Genomic DNA, 14,043 nt, shown 5'->3' on the forward strand with positions numbered 1-14,043 from the left:
TCAAGTTAAATATCTATTAAGACAAAGCATTGATCTTTTTTTCATCATTGGAAGTTAAAAGATCAGAACAGAAATCAAATGAGCTGCTTGGATTCATTTCCTATTACTTCGGACATTTGACAGAGATGTCCAGGTGAGGCACAGTCCACCACCTCCACACATGGAGCTGGCACAAAACAACAGTTGCTAAACTTGTCTCTATCTCTACTGATTAGTACAACTGTAGTCCTCATCTGAGTGCTTCTAAATGAAGAACAATGAATTCAACCTTATGTTTTTAAAATACTCTTTATTTTCTTTTTTTTGCTTCATTGAAAATTAATTGCCCATTTTAACTGATGGAAGATTGTATCTGAAGTTGTAGAATTTGATAATAACAAAATAATAAAAACAAAGTATAAGAACAAAGAACGCAAAGGTCTTCCATCATAGAGAATTCTAGGACTGTGTTTCAGTGTACTAATTAATGAACTATGTACTGCTCTTTGCTGTCCAGCCTCCAGATCTCTGCTGTTCCAAAACACTCTCAGAGTGAGACACGACTCTGACAAAGTGAGAGCAGATAGTGACATGCTGGACAGGAGCTCCTTGCTAACGGCACTTGGCAATTCAGTCACATACTTGTCTGACTACAAAAATAGTGTGGCAGTTAGAAAAACAAATACTTGGACTGACTGCATTTTACTGTGCTTAACATCCATTCTGGAAGTATTAACACGACTTCATTTAGAAACAATCCTGCTGGATGATATTAAGAACAAGAGGGTATTTCATCACAGACAACACCTCAACATCCAACGTCTCTATCTTTGCTTTTCTGAGTTTGCGTTAGAAATATATTTAACTCTCTATCAACTGCTTTTCTTTTCTTTAGGGAACTTGAGCAAAAGGAAGAGAATGACAATGACAATGAGGAAGTAAGGAAGAACTACATAAAATAGGAAATTCTGCCTCTCATTTATCTGACTTATGGTGCTTCTTGACTGATCTTAAAGCACTGAAGGACTTTCCAGTGAATGGAAAGCAAAGAATCAGTTTAAACTAATATTTAGATTGTAGAAGTAGAAATAAGAAAATTTCTCATGTAGAAATAAGCTGGTCAAGACCTAGAAAATTTAAATAATGCTCAATTTGAATTATAATAATAATAATAGTAAACTATCTATGATAACTTAAGCAAAAAAAAAATCAAATCAATGATCCTGGCCACTATGTAAACATATCAGACGAGAATTATTAATGCTTCGGAAGAAATGGCTAGAAAGCACCATAAAATATGAGTACTAATTCTGAGTCTGACCACTTAGAGAAACAAGATCTATTATTTCCTTAACAGTTTTGTCCCTCCCTTTTAAACTCCTGCACACTTCACAAAGATAAGAAGTCAGTAGGAGATGGATCTACAAAAGATTCTTGCTTGATAACAGAAACAAATATCCACAACAGTTCTGGACATCAGAGAATCTCCAAAAGGATTAACTCTTTAAAAAACCTCAGCTACAGAAAGATATCATAGACATACTCCTTTAAGTATAAAATAAATTGGGATTCATGAATTCCAGGATACCATAACTATTTTCTATATCTTTGAGTTAAGAAGAATCTGTCCTGTTAGCAAGAATCTGCCATGGTTAGGAAAATCCCAGAAAAAGGAGAGTATCATACACCAACATACAAAGGGGTTTTCCAGATGGCTCGAGCAAGCACTGCCTGAGACCCTTATTTCAACAGAAGTCCAGTAGTACTGTCTAAGAAGAAAATGTTTGAAACTAAAAGGTTGGTTACATACTTGACTATCCTCTATAAAATTTTACAGGTTACATGGTCTTTTCTTCATTATTTCACAAAACTATTAGTACAGGGCAAGAGTTGTAAGCACTGCACACATACTACATTTACATAGGTGATTTATCCAGCAACATGAAAACCTTGTAAAAGGAGTGTTTCTGAGCTAAGAAATCCCAAATTCAAAGGAAATGACTTAATGAAGGAGGTCAATAAGAAATATATAACAAGTCACAATACCACAGAAAACTGAAAGTTAAGATAACTTTCAAGATAATGGCAACCAACTTAAGCAGTTGAACATTTAGCATAATCCCTCTCCTGAAAGGCAGAAATGTAGCTCTTGATATTGACAAATCACCATACGGACAGGTAATGTTCAAAGCATTATTGAATTCTGTTGTTCAGCATTATGGTCTTCTAAAAAGAATGTGCTTGAAGCTAGAGATTAGAAAGATGAGTATCTAGGAAAATTTCTGGTCTGGAAAATTTCTTTCCTGGTAGGACATTGATAAGCTCCAACATGTCATATCCTAAGAACCTTAAAAAACAATCTGATGACAGCCAGATTCCTGTCTTTAAGAAGAGATTTATGACAGCAGAAAGTTTTTTGATCTAGTTAAAAAAGCCATAATTGAAAGCCTGTTGTGTACAAACTCCATAAAGAAATAACGTCCTCAACCGTGAACATGACTCAGCATTAGAATAGTAGAATAACTTACTAGAATAACACAGATATGACAAATTTTTGCTCATTTAATGTTCTTACATTGTATTTTTTTCTATAAGTAATCAGCTACAACTTAACCAGAAGATAACAAAATACTAGAACTGGTCAATTTCCACAGTTAGATAGACTAATGATGTTTTTTGAGATGGAGCTGCAACTGCTCTACTAGAACAATCATCACTAACTCACAGAGAATAAAGCTGGCAAAAAAATTACATTTCTGTTACATAACTTAGCAATGTTACGTTAACACTTCTGAATTTGCATTTAACGTAATGCTTATAAAAGCTGCAGACTATGGGTCACAGGATCTAAGGGCAGTCACTCTCCAACCACTCACTGAGCTGTAATGACCTCTTAAAGTTTATGCTTTCTTTGTTCTTTTGATGACAAGACATGGAACAAATTAGGTGTTCTAATCATTCCCTGACAAGGTCCTGCTGGAGATGTTTGTATCCAGAGTATCTGTATGCAAAAGTAAGAATTGCCTCTTGGACCAGGTCTTCATAACATGATTATGTTCTACTGTAGGATCAGAGTCTCCATGAACTTTCATACCCTTTAGATTCAGAAAAGACCTTCTATTGTACTAACGCACAACATGCAACTATAAAATGCTTTCAAGAGGAAGAATACTCAAATTCAGAACTTGATATCATAGTAAGTCTCACTATCAACATACATCAGAAAAAGTCTTTCATGAGTAAACTTTCATTATTAAAAAAAGTTTTATTTTTATCCTATTAGAATAATCTTTAATTAAAGTGAACAGATATGATTTCTAAGTAAGTCAATCCCTGAATATGCCTGCTTACCACACATGCTGAAGTACTCCTTTTGGAAACCACTAACTAATGCTGGTCAGTGACAGCATTCTGCCGCTGGGTAAGCATTGTTTTCAGTAGCAAGAGCTCTGCTTAGCCCAAAGAGTGGCTGGGCAGGTTGTTTCTCAGATATGAAACTTTTAACAATACCTGAAAATTTCCTAGAGTATTAAGTTGCCACATTCTAACAAACACAAGACATTTGAGGCAGGGAATGCCCTTTCCCACTGACCTAAAAAAGTAATACATTCCCCTTTAATAATACCAAAATCATTTTACAAACTATCAGGAAGTTGGAACACTCCAAATTTTATGAAATGCACAAATCAGTCTTATTTTGAAAGAAAACCTCACAAATCCTTTTTCTAGGTATTAATATTAGTGACCTATCCATTAGAAAATATTTGAGGTGAAAAAAAATCTCCAACCAGTAATATTTAGATCTTATTACAAATACATTAATAAGGCTTATAGTAATATATTCAAATAAGTACAGTTTAAAAATTAAGTTTGGTATTCCCTAAACTTTGAAAGAGAATTCAAAATAAGAAGCAACTAAATCCTCCAGGCCAAGAGAAGTGAAAGAACCAAAAGGCAAAGGTCTATAAACATCATTTTCCTTGTAGTACCTCAGCACTGTCAGCTGAGCTATCTAATGTGCATCTATTTAAGCAGGTCCATGCCTCACCAACCAAAAAGCATGTTAATTGCTGCACCATTAAACATTTCTCACATCTTTCAACATTTCTGTGCTTGAGGACCTCGTGAAAATTCAGTCAGTAAATATTTGGGGGTAGAAACTACCCATACAGTAGTACACGACAGAATCCTATATTTGTTTAACCCTAATGTTCTAATACAATTAATATGATTAATAGGAAAAAAAAGACACAGTTCAGTATTCACTGCTATGGACAAACCTCTGAGAGCATTTCATATTGGCCTCTTCTTCCCAAGGCTATAGTAAGTAAATCATATACTACAGATGCACTTTGCAAACTGATGATACGATCATTTTTGTGTTCTGGTATTCTGCTTAGTACAGCATCGCGGTTAGCCTGAAACATAACAACAAAAAGAAATCAAGTCAGACGTTGAATTCAGCCTTATTCTTGCTCAAATAACTATTATTATAGTCAGATTGACTGTCAACAGCTGGCAAAGGTGATACAGAGAGACAGTACCTGTTACTGATTTATAGACAGCCTCAATCACGTTAGCTGAAAGATTTGGATTTCTACACATATTTACTTTTCATTACTTGATTCTAATTACATAAATTATGAGAGTTCTCAGAAACCAAAGACAGTATGTTTTAAAATATAATGTATATTCATCTTCTAAAATTTAATTAATTGTTTTGTAGGCAAGTAAAACATACGAGAAGAATCTTCAAATCTTCTACTTCATCTTTTTGTGAAATAAACCAATTAATTTCTTTTGTCTTCATAACATTATGACTCTACCTTCTCACTTGCCCAGGTTACCTGCCCAGGATAACCATGCAATCACCTTCAGAAATTATTAATGAGAAATGAAAACTGCCCTTCGTTCCATGCACAGGTTCAGACTCAGCTCTTGTTTGCAGTAAATCTTTGTACTTTCAAGACTTCTGTGAAATGCATATCGCAGGCCTAAGCCCTTGCTTTGTCTTTTCAGAAGGGCATAAATTAAACTAGAGCTGGTTAAATGAGTTGACCGTATTCAAAAAGAAATCCTGCTAAAGAGCAAAAAATAAAATTCAAGTTTCCCAGGAGCTAATGCTCAATTACTCAGTATTTCTCCAACTATACCACCAACTCTCTGAAAATATCTTATCTTGACATCTTCTCCATTTCCAGATTTTTTGATTGTTAATATTTCTACTGATGCTATTATATCTGGTTGCTTGAAGTCAGTCAGTCCTCTCTCTCCTCTGCCTTGTCTTTTTCTTTTTTTTTTTAATTATACATGGTATGGCCTCCCTTACATGTTTACTTAAATACATTATATTAAAATTGAGAGTTTGCTTCATCCCTTTTTCAGAGAGGAAGAGTAACACATATCAAGCACCCATAAATTGGGTTGGTTTTTTTTGCTATACTAGGAGAACATTTTACGCTCTGGTCATACTCAAAAAAAAATTTTAAATCAGTACAGTTAAATACAGACAGAAAATTCCAAGGAGATACTCGGAGTATAAAATGCACAGACATTTCAAGATTTATCAACTGAACAATCCACAGACTGACTGGTTTGAACTTCATTCCCCTTACCCCTTCCTTCCAACCCAAAACAGGCACTGTGTTTTCTTTTGATCAAGAAGACTTCGGCTTTTTCTTTCCACACTGCATAAATATTTACTCAGATTCAAGAACTTCTTTTTAACTCCATGTTTAATCACTGATTCAATTCCTTTCCTTGCAAGTACAGAACAAGCCCTAAACTAACACTTACGATGAAACGGGTGGCAATGCCAAAGCAGTATTTTGGGACAGATGCCTTGTAAGTTTTAATTGCTATATATCTGAACAGTCATTTTCTGCATAACCATAACAGTTAAACGGACTTAAAACTTTAAGTGCTCCGTGTTTCAGAACTGCTAAAGTCTCAGACACAATTAAGTGAAAATTAATTAAGTTGCAGTATGCCACACTTACCCTATACATGCTTTAAGCCTGAAGCAAATATGAGTAGAATAACTTTGTTTTCCTGCATGAGCTGAGATAAACACAGTCAGGTGAAGGAGGTGTTCACTCAAGCAAAGTCTACCCAGCAACTAGTAGTGTGCTTCAGGGAGCGACACTGGGTTCAATCCTGTTCAACATCTTCATTAATAACCTGGATGATGGAGTGTAATATACTCTCACAGCAAGTTTACTGCTACAAAATTAGGGGGTAGATCTACTAATGGACTGTGCTACTTACTATTTAGAGGGACCTAGACAGGCTGGCAAAATGGGCTCACAGGAATCTCTCCAAATTCAAAGCCTTAGAGATGCTAAGTTGGAAAGTGGATGCTCAGTGACAGGACAAGAGGAAGTGAGCACAAACTGAAACAGAAGGTTCCCTCCAAACATTAGGAAACTCTTTCTTTGTTTACTGTGATGGTGATTAAACATTGGAATAGGTTGCACAGAGAGACTGAGGATACTCCATCCTTGCAGATATTCAAAAGCCGTGGTACTGGGAAACCTACAGATGGCCATGCCTGAGCATAGGACTGGATAAAATGCCCTCCGGAGGTCCCTTCCAACCTCAACAACCCTGTGACTCTGTTACTATAGCTCAGCTGACATTCAGCAACAAGTACTACCATTGTAACTTGGAGTTCCCAGTCCTTCAGATTCTACCTTTCTACACATTCAAACTTAGGTAAGAAGAGGCTGATCTACACTTTGCAGGTGTAATAGCTAGAATACAAGAACATCTTACAATAAGTGATGGCAGAGTTGCAGCTGACTTTCCTCATTACTCATGACAGTACACTGCAGCAGCAGTCATGTGGCTAAAATTTTGTACTCTGAAATGTACCTATAAGAGAATTAGAATACTTAAAAAGCACAGAACTATCTTTCCCACATCATTTCTTTCATAAGTATTACAATTCAAATCTTACCCACCAGAGCATCCATTCTGAATTCGGAAATTAAGGGAACTCAACTTTCTGGATATATGTTGCACTAGATCTAATGCAAATAAGAAGTGATGATGTTAGAGTGTTTTACTTCCCTGAAACTAGAAGTATGATTTGGGGGTTATATACACACAGTGATTTGAATGTCTTTATTTACACAAAATGCTACTTATATCAGACACTCATTCTGTTTTTCAGTATTTTCTTAAATAATTTCATAATGGACAGAATTTCTGAAGCCTTGTGTTTTTAATAATTCACAAGTAAAATATCATACTATATTGATAATTGATATTGATAATACAAAACCATGTTTAAATACATCATCAGTCTTTTGTAATCATTTCTTACTCGCATATCAGTTTGAAAATCAGTCACATTGCTCTTTATAACTACTACGGGTAGATAGAGTTAGGACGCAGTACTGAACAAAGGGCTCTTAACTCTCAGGAAGCAACTCACACAACAACAAGTTTGAAGTGATAAATATTTTTAAGGTTAACACTTGTGCCTCAGATAACTTGCAATAATTACTTGTCAAGGAAAAGATTACTGAGAGCTTGCAAAGAGTGTAATGCTCTACCATGACAAGTATTCAATTTAGACAGATCTAATTCACGAAGGAAAAGCTGTAAGTTACCTGAAAGAAGAGTTAAAAAAGCATTATGTAAAGGATCTTTTTGACTTCTTAGTGCTGATATGCAAGGAAGTACTCCACAAATACAGTAATCAATAGCCAGATGCTGCCATAGTGGGCATGCTTCTGCTTCACACTATGACTGCTGTTCACATTAGAATTCTTTAGGTTGTCATAAGCTGCTCAAGCACCTTAAAGACACACGTGTTCCCTTTCAGATGCAGCAAAAGCAACACATGGTATATGGAAACATTTGCTCAGTCTAGTTTTCTAGTGACATTGCAATGCAGCTCACTAGGAATAAGGATAGTAATTTGCACTACTTTTAAAGTGTACGTAGCAACTTTAGAAGAGTTCAAATAGGACAACATTCAATAAACTGTTCTGATATTACTTAACTAACAGACTAGAAATTTTGCCAGAGTGTAAAAGATCTCACCTAAGGAACTTAAAGACTAAGTGCCATCGGTGTTCAGTGGGGCAGACTCATATACAATGCCCGAGATTCCAGAGGTTCCACCCCTCCAGCTAGAAACTCAGCGAGGGTTTGAGCCTAACCTTTTCATTTCTGTTATTTGAGAATACACAGTAGAACTGACCTGGTATGAGAATGTCAGTACATGGCAGTGAATCAGTAACTAGTAAAATCATGCTACAGGAAAATATGAAATACTGATAAAAGGCACAAGTAGTCCACTGAAAGGAATTACCTGCTGGGGAAAGTAGGAGACTTGAAAAAATGAAATACAATCCAGTAGAAAAGGCTGAATGTCTGCATAAATAAAAATAACTTACAAATATGACTGACATCTGAGTTTTAATGAGCAATGGAAAATATTTTTTGGTGATGCTTATTAGGCTTACCTAGTAGTCTTTGATTTTGGTTTTTACAACAAGAATAACTTACTTTTTGAGTCTGTCTGAATGATACCTGCTGGTGTAACTGTGGTTCATACTGATAAGTGACGAGAAAAGACCTGGCTTTGTATTCACCTGCCTATAATTTGGAGGCTATGTTCAGTCACTCTACAGGAGAAAAAACTCCTATTCATAACATCTGCAGAGCTCATCCTGCTGCTTCAGGGGAACAGAAGCTTGAATTTCAGAAGTAACTGCCTGTTCTCCTATCAGAAAATGAAACACAAGTCAAAAAGCAAGGCATGACAAAAAATGTTTTCATTTAAAAAAGAAAAGGGAATGCACACAAACACATGCAACATTTGCGCATCCATTGTTTTACCTACCATAGATTCACTAATAAGTAGCAACAGTAAGGCTTCTTCTGTATTTTCTTGAGGACAAAAGATGCTGTTCAAAACAAAAATTTTTTATTATTTAAGCAGAAAATACTACTTTTAGGAGTAGCTTACACAAATATTGTGACTGTAAAAACTAGAAAAATCCATAAAACAGAATAGATAAATTGCATTTTAAAAACCGCTTACGGTTCATTTATCTGCAGCGCTCTTCATTTACTTTTCAGAAAAGTTGACAAAGAGAATCACAGAATCACAAGGTTGGAAAGGACCTACAAAGATCATCTAGTTCAACCATCTTCCTAGCACTATTACTACCCACATACAATAAGAGAACAAAACAACCATGGCTGTCAAGTATTAAAGAACACATCCAAGTATCCCAAAATTTAGTATAACTTGACAACTATAAAAATATAGCCTGTGGTTTAACTAGCTGTTGGCATCTAGCTATATGAACCGAACCTGCATCGCTGATTCAAAGGTGAGCAACAAGAAACTCTCAGAGGAGAAAACTGAAGAAGGGTGTAACAGAGATCTATAAAATCATAAATTATATTCTTCAAATATCATTCACTGTCCTCAAAAGAACCGAATGTATTTAAATAATGTATTAGGCACTGTATTTAAAACAAACCAGTACATTTCTGACTCAAAAAGCTGGAGGTCAGGGGAACATGTAGGAGGAAGTCTCCTTTAAGTATGTCTTGCTATTTGTTGTCTTAGGTACTTGCTTTTCATCACTGTTGAAGATGAGGTACTAATCTAGACACATTGTCTGATCTGGTATTAATCACTTTGATGTGACCAAAGAAAAGCACTTAATTACACGCTCTGCTGAAATTGTGGAACTCCTTGCTTATATTTCCAAAGAACAGAAACATTATACTAGACAAAGCCATGCTTTTGAAAGGAGCTGTGTTTCTACAGAAGAATAAGTTGATAATGAAGAATATAAATAAGTTTGAAAGATTGAGTCTGAGAAGCCTGCTGTAAGAGTTCTGGTCTGAGGAATCAGAATTGCTAAAAATCTTTGAAGAGAAAAGGCCATTCTACTTTGTAAGCAGTAATGTGGTATGGTGCTACAATTACATGGGGCTACTACTGTATGAAGCGTTCATAAATGGAGATTTGCAATAAATAATAAATCTGCAGCTAATAATAAAAAGATCACAATCTGGGAAAACAGTTTAATATTAACTACGTGCCGTAACAGAGGAACTGACTCCTCTTTACTTGGGAAGCAAAGAAGTTGTTTGAATATTTGGGAAAATGTTTGACTCAGCATAAAAGAGACTTCCTTATACAATAACTTCATGGAGTGGCCTGGGTTGAAAAGGACCACAACGATCATCTAGTTTCAACCCCCCTGCCATGTGCAGGGTCACCAATCACTAGATCAGGTTGCCCAGAGCCACATCCAGCCTGGCCTTGAATGCCTGCAGGGATGGGGCATCCACAACCTCCTTGGGCAACCTGTTCCAGTGCATCACCAGCCTCTGAATGAAAAACTTCCTCCTAATATCTAACCTAAATCTCCCATCTTAGCTTTAAACCATTCCCCTTTGTCCTATCACTATCAATCCATGTAAACAAAATACTCAGAACAATTCAAAACACTGCCTTTAATGACTTAACATTCAAGATATACTCAGACAAATCTGAAATTCAAAAACCCACAATTCCTGGCTTATAAACCTACAGCCAGACAATATTCTCAAAAAAATATGAGTAAGTTTTTTGGAGAAAAGAAAGTCAAGAGTTTCATATAGAACAGGTAACAGCCTCCTCAAATGAGATTCCCAAATCACACCAATTTCATAGAATGGCTGAAATTGGAAGGTCTCTCTGGAGATTGTTTAGTCCAGAATTTCTGCTCAAAGCAAGGTCAGCTGGCAGATCGCTCAGGACTGTGTCCAGTTGGATTTTGACCCTCTCTAGCAATGGAGGCTCTACAACCTCTTCTAGTTTTGTAAAGGATGTTTTCTTCAGTTCAAATGGAATTTCAATTTTCTCCATCTCAATTAAAAATTAAAACACTCACTGTCCTACTAGAATAAAACATAACTTTGCCTAGATAATTATTTCCACTGCTACAACCTGTTTTCTCAGTTTTCCAGCTCACAGTGTTTCCAACATGTATCACAGCAAGCAAGAAGTGGTTGTTGGCTACATTAAATAAAGTGATCCCTCAAGTTCTTTGGACATGTCAGCCATTAATTTACGAACAAGATTTTACTGCACACTATGTAAAATATGAAAGCAACAAAGTTTCATTGGATCAAATTTACTATCAATGAAAAACAATGACTACCAAATCTTTCAGATTTCATTACTTGATTTGACGTAAGCACAGGAGATACAAATAACAAGTTATTAACTATTAAGGAAGTCCAGATTCTAAGAAATATTTAACACTCCTACTAAAGGTGATTTTTTGGGGAAAAAAAAAGAAATAACAAAACACAGAAGCATAAGCTGCAATTTTGCTATTTTCAAACATTTAGACAGAAACTTTCCATTTTGAAAAGCCACTTGTGATAAATACAGCAGAAGAGGTGGAAGAGCACAAAGTGAGTAGCTCAAGGTGACAGAAAGACAGCCATGCATATTTATGATTTCTTGTGTATCTCAAAGATAATACAGAACGGTGACTCTACCATGTACCTCAGGATGGAATAAAAAGATATTTGGAGGATTGAGAACAAAAGGTCTTGTGATACACTGCGAACTTCTGCCTAAAAAACATTCACACTGCCCAATACCTTCTGCATTTTCAACAATATAAACTAAATTACGCAGTGCGGCGGATAACAATTGCAATTATGGAAACAGAAGAAAGAGGTGTGAATTCAGACATACTTTTCTCCAGTGTATACCCGCGGTCTTCTACTGAGTGTGTAATTTTTCGTATTTGAACCTTTCCGAAGTGGATCATCTAATGGCGATTGGTGAGGAGGATCTTCCAGTGGATTCCAATAACTCTGTTCACACATGCCTCGTAACAAAATTTCAGCCAGTTGTCTTGCTATCGTCTGCAAAAGCAGAAGATAAATAGTTTCCTTTAAAATGCTGAATGCAGTCTCTTCAAAAATACCAGATTATTTTAAATGCCTATTAGTCAAGTGGAATGTATTTTCTTTTATTTTAAAGCATCCAAAATATCAGGCATTCTGCCGTTTGAAAGGCGTAAGTACTCATTTATATTCTCTAAGTGCAAACTAAAAATGGCATTAACAAACTTCAATTTTGCCTATTACAGTTCGCATAAGTATAAACACCATCAACTATTGCTCCTAACAGTGGAGCACATTCAGGTATATTTCTGGATATTTTATACTCAAAAAGCTCTACTCCCAATCTCTGCAAGTATTTCCCTGCAGCCTTTGGGACAGATGATGCAGAGAGGCCACAGGCAGTAGGGGATTGTTTCCTGAATGAACTGCTGAAGCACATGGGAAGGATCCACACAGGAGTGTTGGGAAAACACAAGGATGAAGGAGAAGTACAGAACAACTGCTAGGGACACACTGCAGCTTCCCCTTTTCCATTCCTGCTGTGCTTGCTTGCTCACAGCTAAGGGAGAAGAGGTAGAAGAATTAGGAAGGAAAAAGTGAAGCTAAACCTGGGAAAAGGTGGTGGTGGTGGGTATTTTAGATTTTGCCTTTGTTTCTCTCCATCCAATTCCATTTCAGCTGACAATAAATTCCATTAATTTTCCCAAAGTCAGGTCTGCTTTGCCCACGACAGTAAAGTTCTTTATCTGAACCCAAAAACTTTTCTATCTTTTTGTTCCCATCCTGTTGATAAGGCAGAGTGAGAGAGCAACCGGGTGGGTGTCTGGCAGCTCACCACAGCTATAATCTAGATCCAAACTGATCTGGGCTTCTGACAGCTATGGCCTGAAGGTGCTAGTGTTTGTTGCTGTTGGTAAGGTTTAGCAAGAGTGAAAGCGGGTTGCAGATAAGCATGAAGAAATTTATTTTGACCACTTACTCCCAGTACCAAATATTTAAGTACAAAAATAACTACATAATTATTATGTAATAATTTAAAGCTTTGAAAAGTCATCCTACAATCTTTAACTAGCAATTTAATCTCCACCTTAATGTTTACTGTCATGTAGCATACAAGCTACATAAGTATATATGAAAATAATGACAACTCAGATTAGTACCAGCAAAATAGAAAAAAGGCAAGCATTTACATCAGAATTGTCAGCATTTCTCAGGAACAAATGTGTAATGATCAAGCCATGAGCAGCAGCATATGATCTACATTTTCCACCTTAATTCCTATATCATTTATTTCCTAACATTTGTAATATTATCCCTCTTCATTGAAATTCTGCCATTTAATAATTTAAGTATGATTTTTAGGCATTCATTATTAAATTAATTAAGAATCACGTTACCTTTTTACAATTCCGGAAGTTGTAAAGATGTAGTATTAAAATACTAATCTAAGACATTTTAAAAGTCATTACCTTACAGCAAAAGATGCAAGCCTTGGCCCTTTGTTATACCCCCCTCCCCCCCCCAAAAAAAAGATAAATCATTTATTTGGTAGAGGTTTATTTTATGACTTTATCCATATTAAATTTCAAGATTTTGTCTTTTTTTTTCCTTCTTTTGAAGAAGCATTTCTTTATTATGAAAATAAAGAAATGATAGCTTGAAGTTTCCAACTTAAAAGAACACAAACGAAGACACTGCACGTTGTCCTCAATCTCGTTACATGATATGAAATAATATCCTGGTGAAAGTAGAGCAAATCACAAATTGGAGAACTATGACTAAGTTTGAAAGCATTGTTGGTCAGAAATCAATCATGTTTTGGCCATAACCGCAAGTAGGAAAGAAGTAGGGAAGACCAGGCGTCAAGCATTCTGTTTTTACTTTAATAAATCACTTCAACCAAGAAACATACCTTTACAAAGTGGCAGATAACACATCCTGATCAATATGCTGTAGCTTGATTATTTGTCCCTGTCATGGTTTTATATTTTTTTTTTGTTTTGGTTTGGCTCTCAGTATTCCGCATCAATACATCATGTAGTATACTGGGAGTTAAAGTGTTAATGCTCCAATTCCAGGCACCTATCCCTATACGTTACAGAAGTCATGGGATCTGACCCTTCCGGGTGGGGCGGTCTCTTACTGCCTGGCAGTGGGTGCTGGAGGGTGCTTTCCTGG

At 36.0% G+C, this 14,043-nt stretch overlaps 1 protein-coding gene across 3 annotated transcripts in view; it reads right to left on the reverse strand.

Annotated features, from left to right (window-relative positions):
- TTC7B (tetratricopeptide repeat domain 7B) overlaps positions 1–14,043 on the reverse strand; it is a 127,116-nt gene that overhangs the window by 65,526 nt on the left and 47,547 nt on the right. For all 3 annotated transcript variants that reach the window (XM_031553644.1, XM_031553645.1, XM_031553646.1), the window contains exons 7-9: positions 11,711–11,883; positions 8,837–8,900; positions 4,260–4,397 (exon numbers count right to left, since the gene is read on the reverse strand). In XM_031553644.1, coding sequence (XP_031409504.1) covers positions 4,260–4,397; positions 8,837–8,900; positions 11,711–11,883 — 375 coding nt within the window. The remainder of the gene's footprint in view (positions 1–4,259; positions 4,398–8,836; positions 8,901–11,710; positions 11,884–14,043) is intronic.

This window comes from Meleagris gallopavo, chromosome 5 (genome assembly GCF_000146605.3).
Source record: "Meleagris gallopavo isolate NT-WF06-2002-E0010 breed Aviagen turkey brand Nicholas breeding stock chromosome 5, Turkey_5.1, whole genome shotgun sequence".
Lineage (NCBI taxonomy): Eukaryota > Metazoa > Chordata > Aves > Galliformes > Phasianidae > Meleagris > Meleagris gallopavo.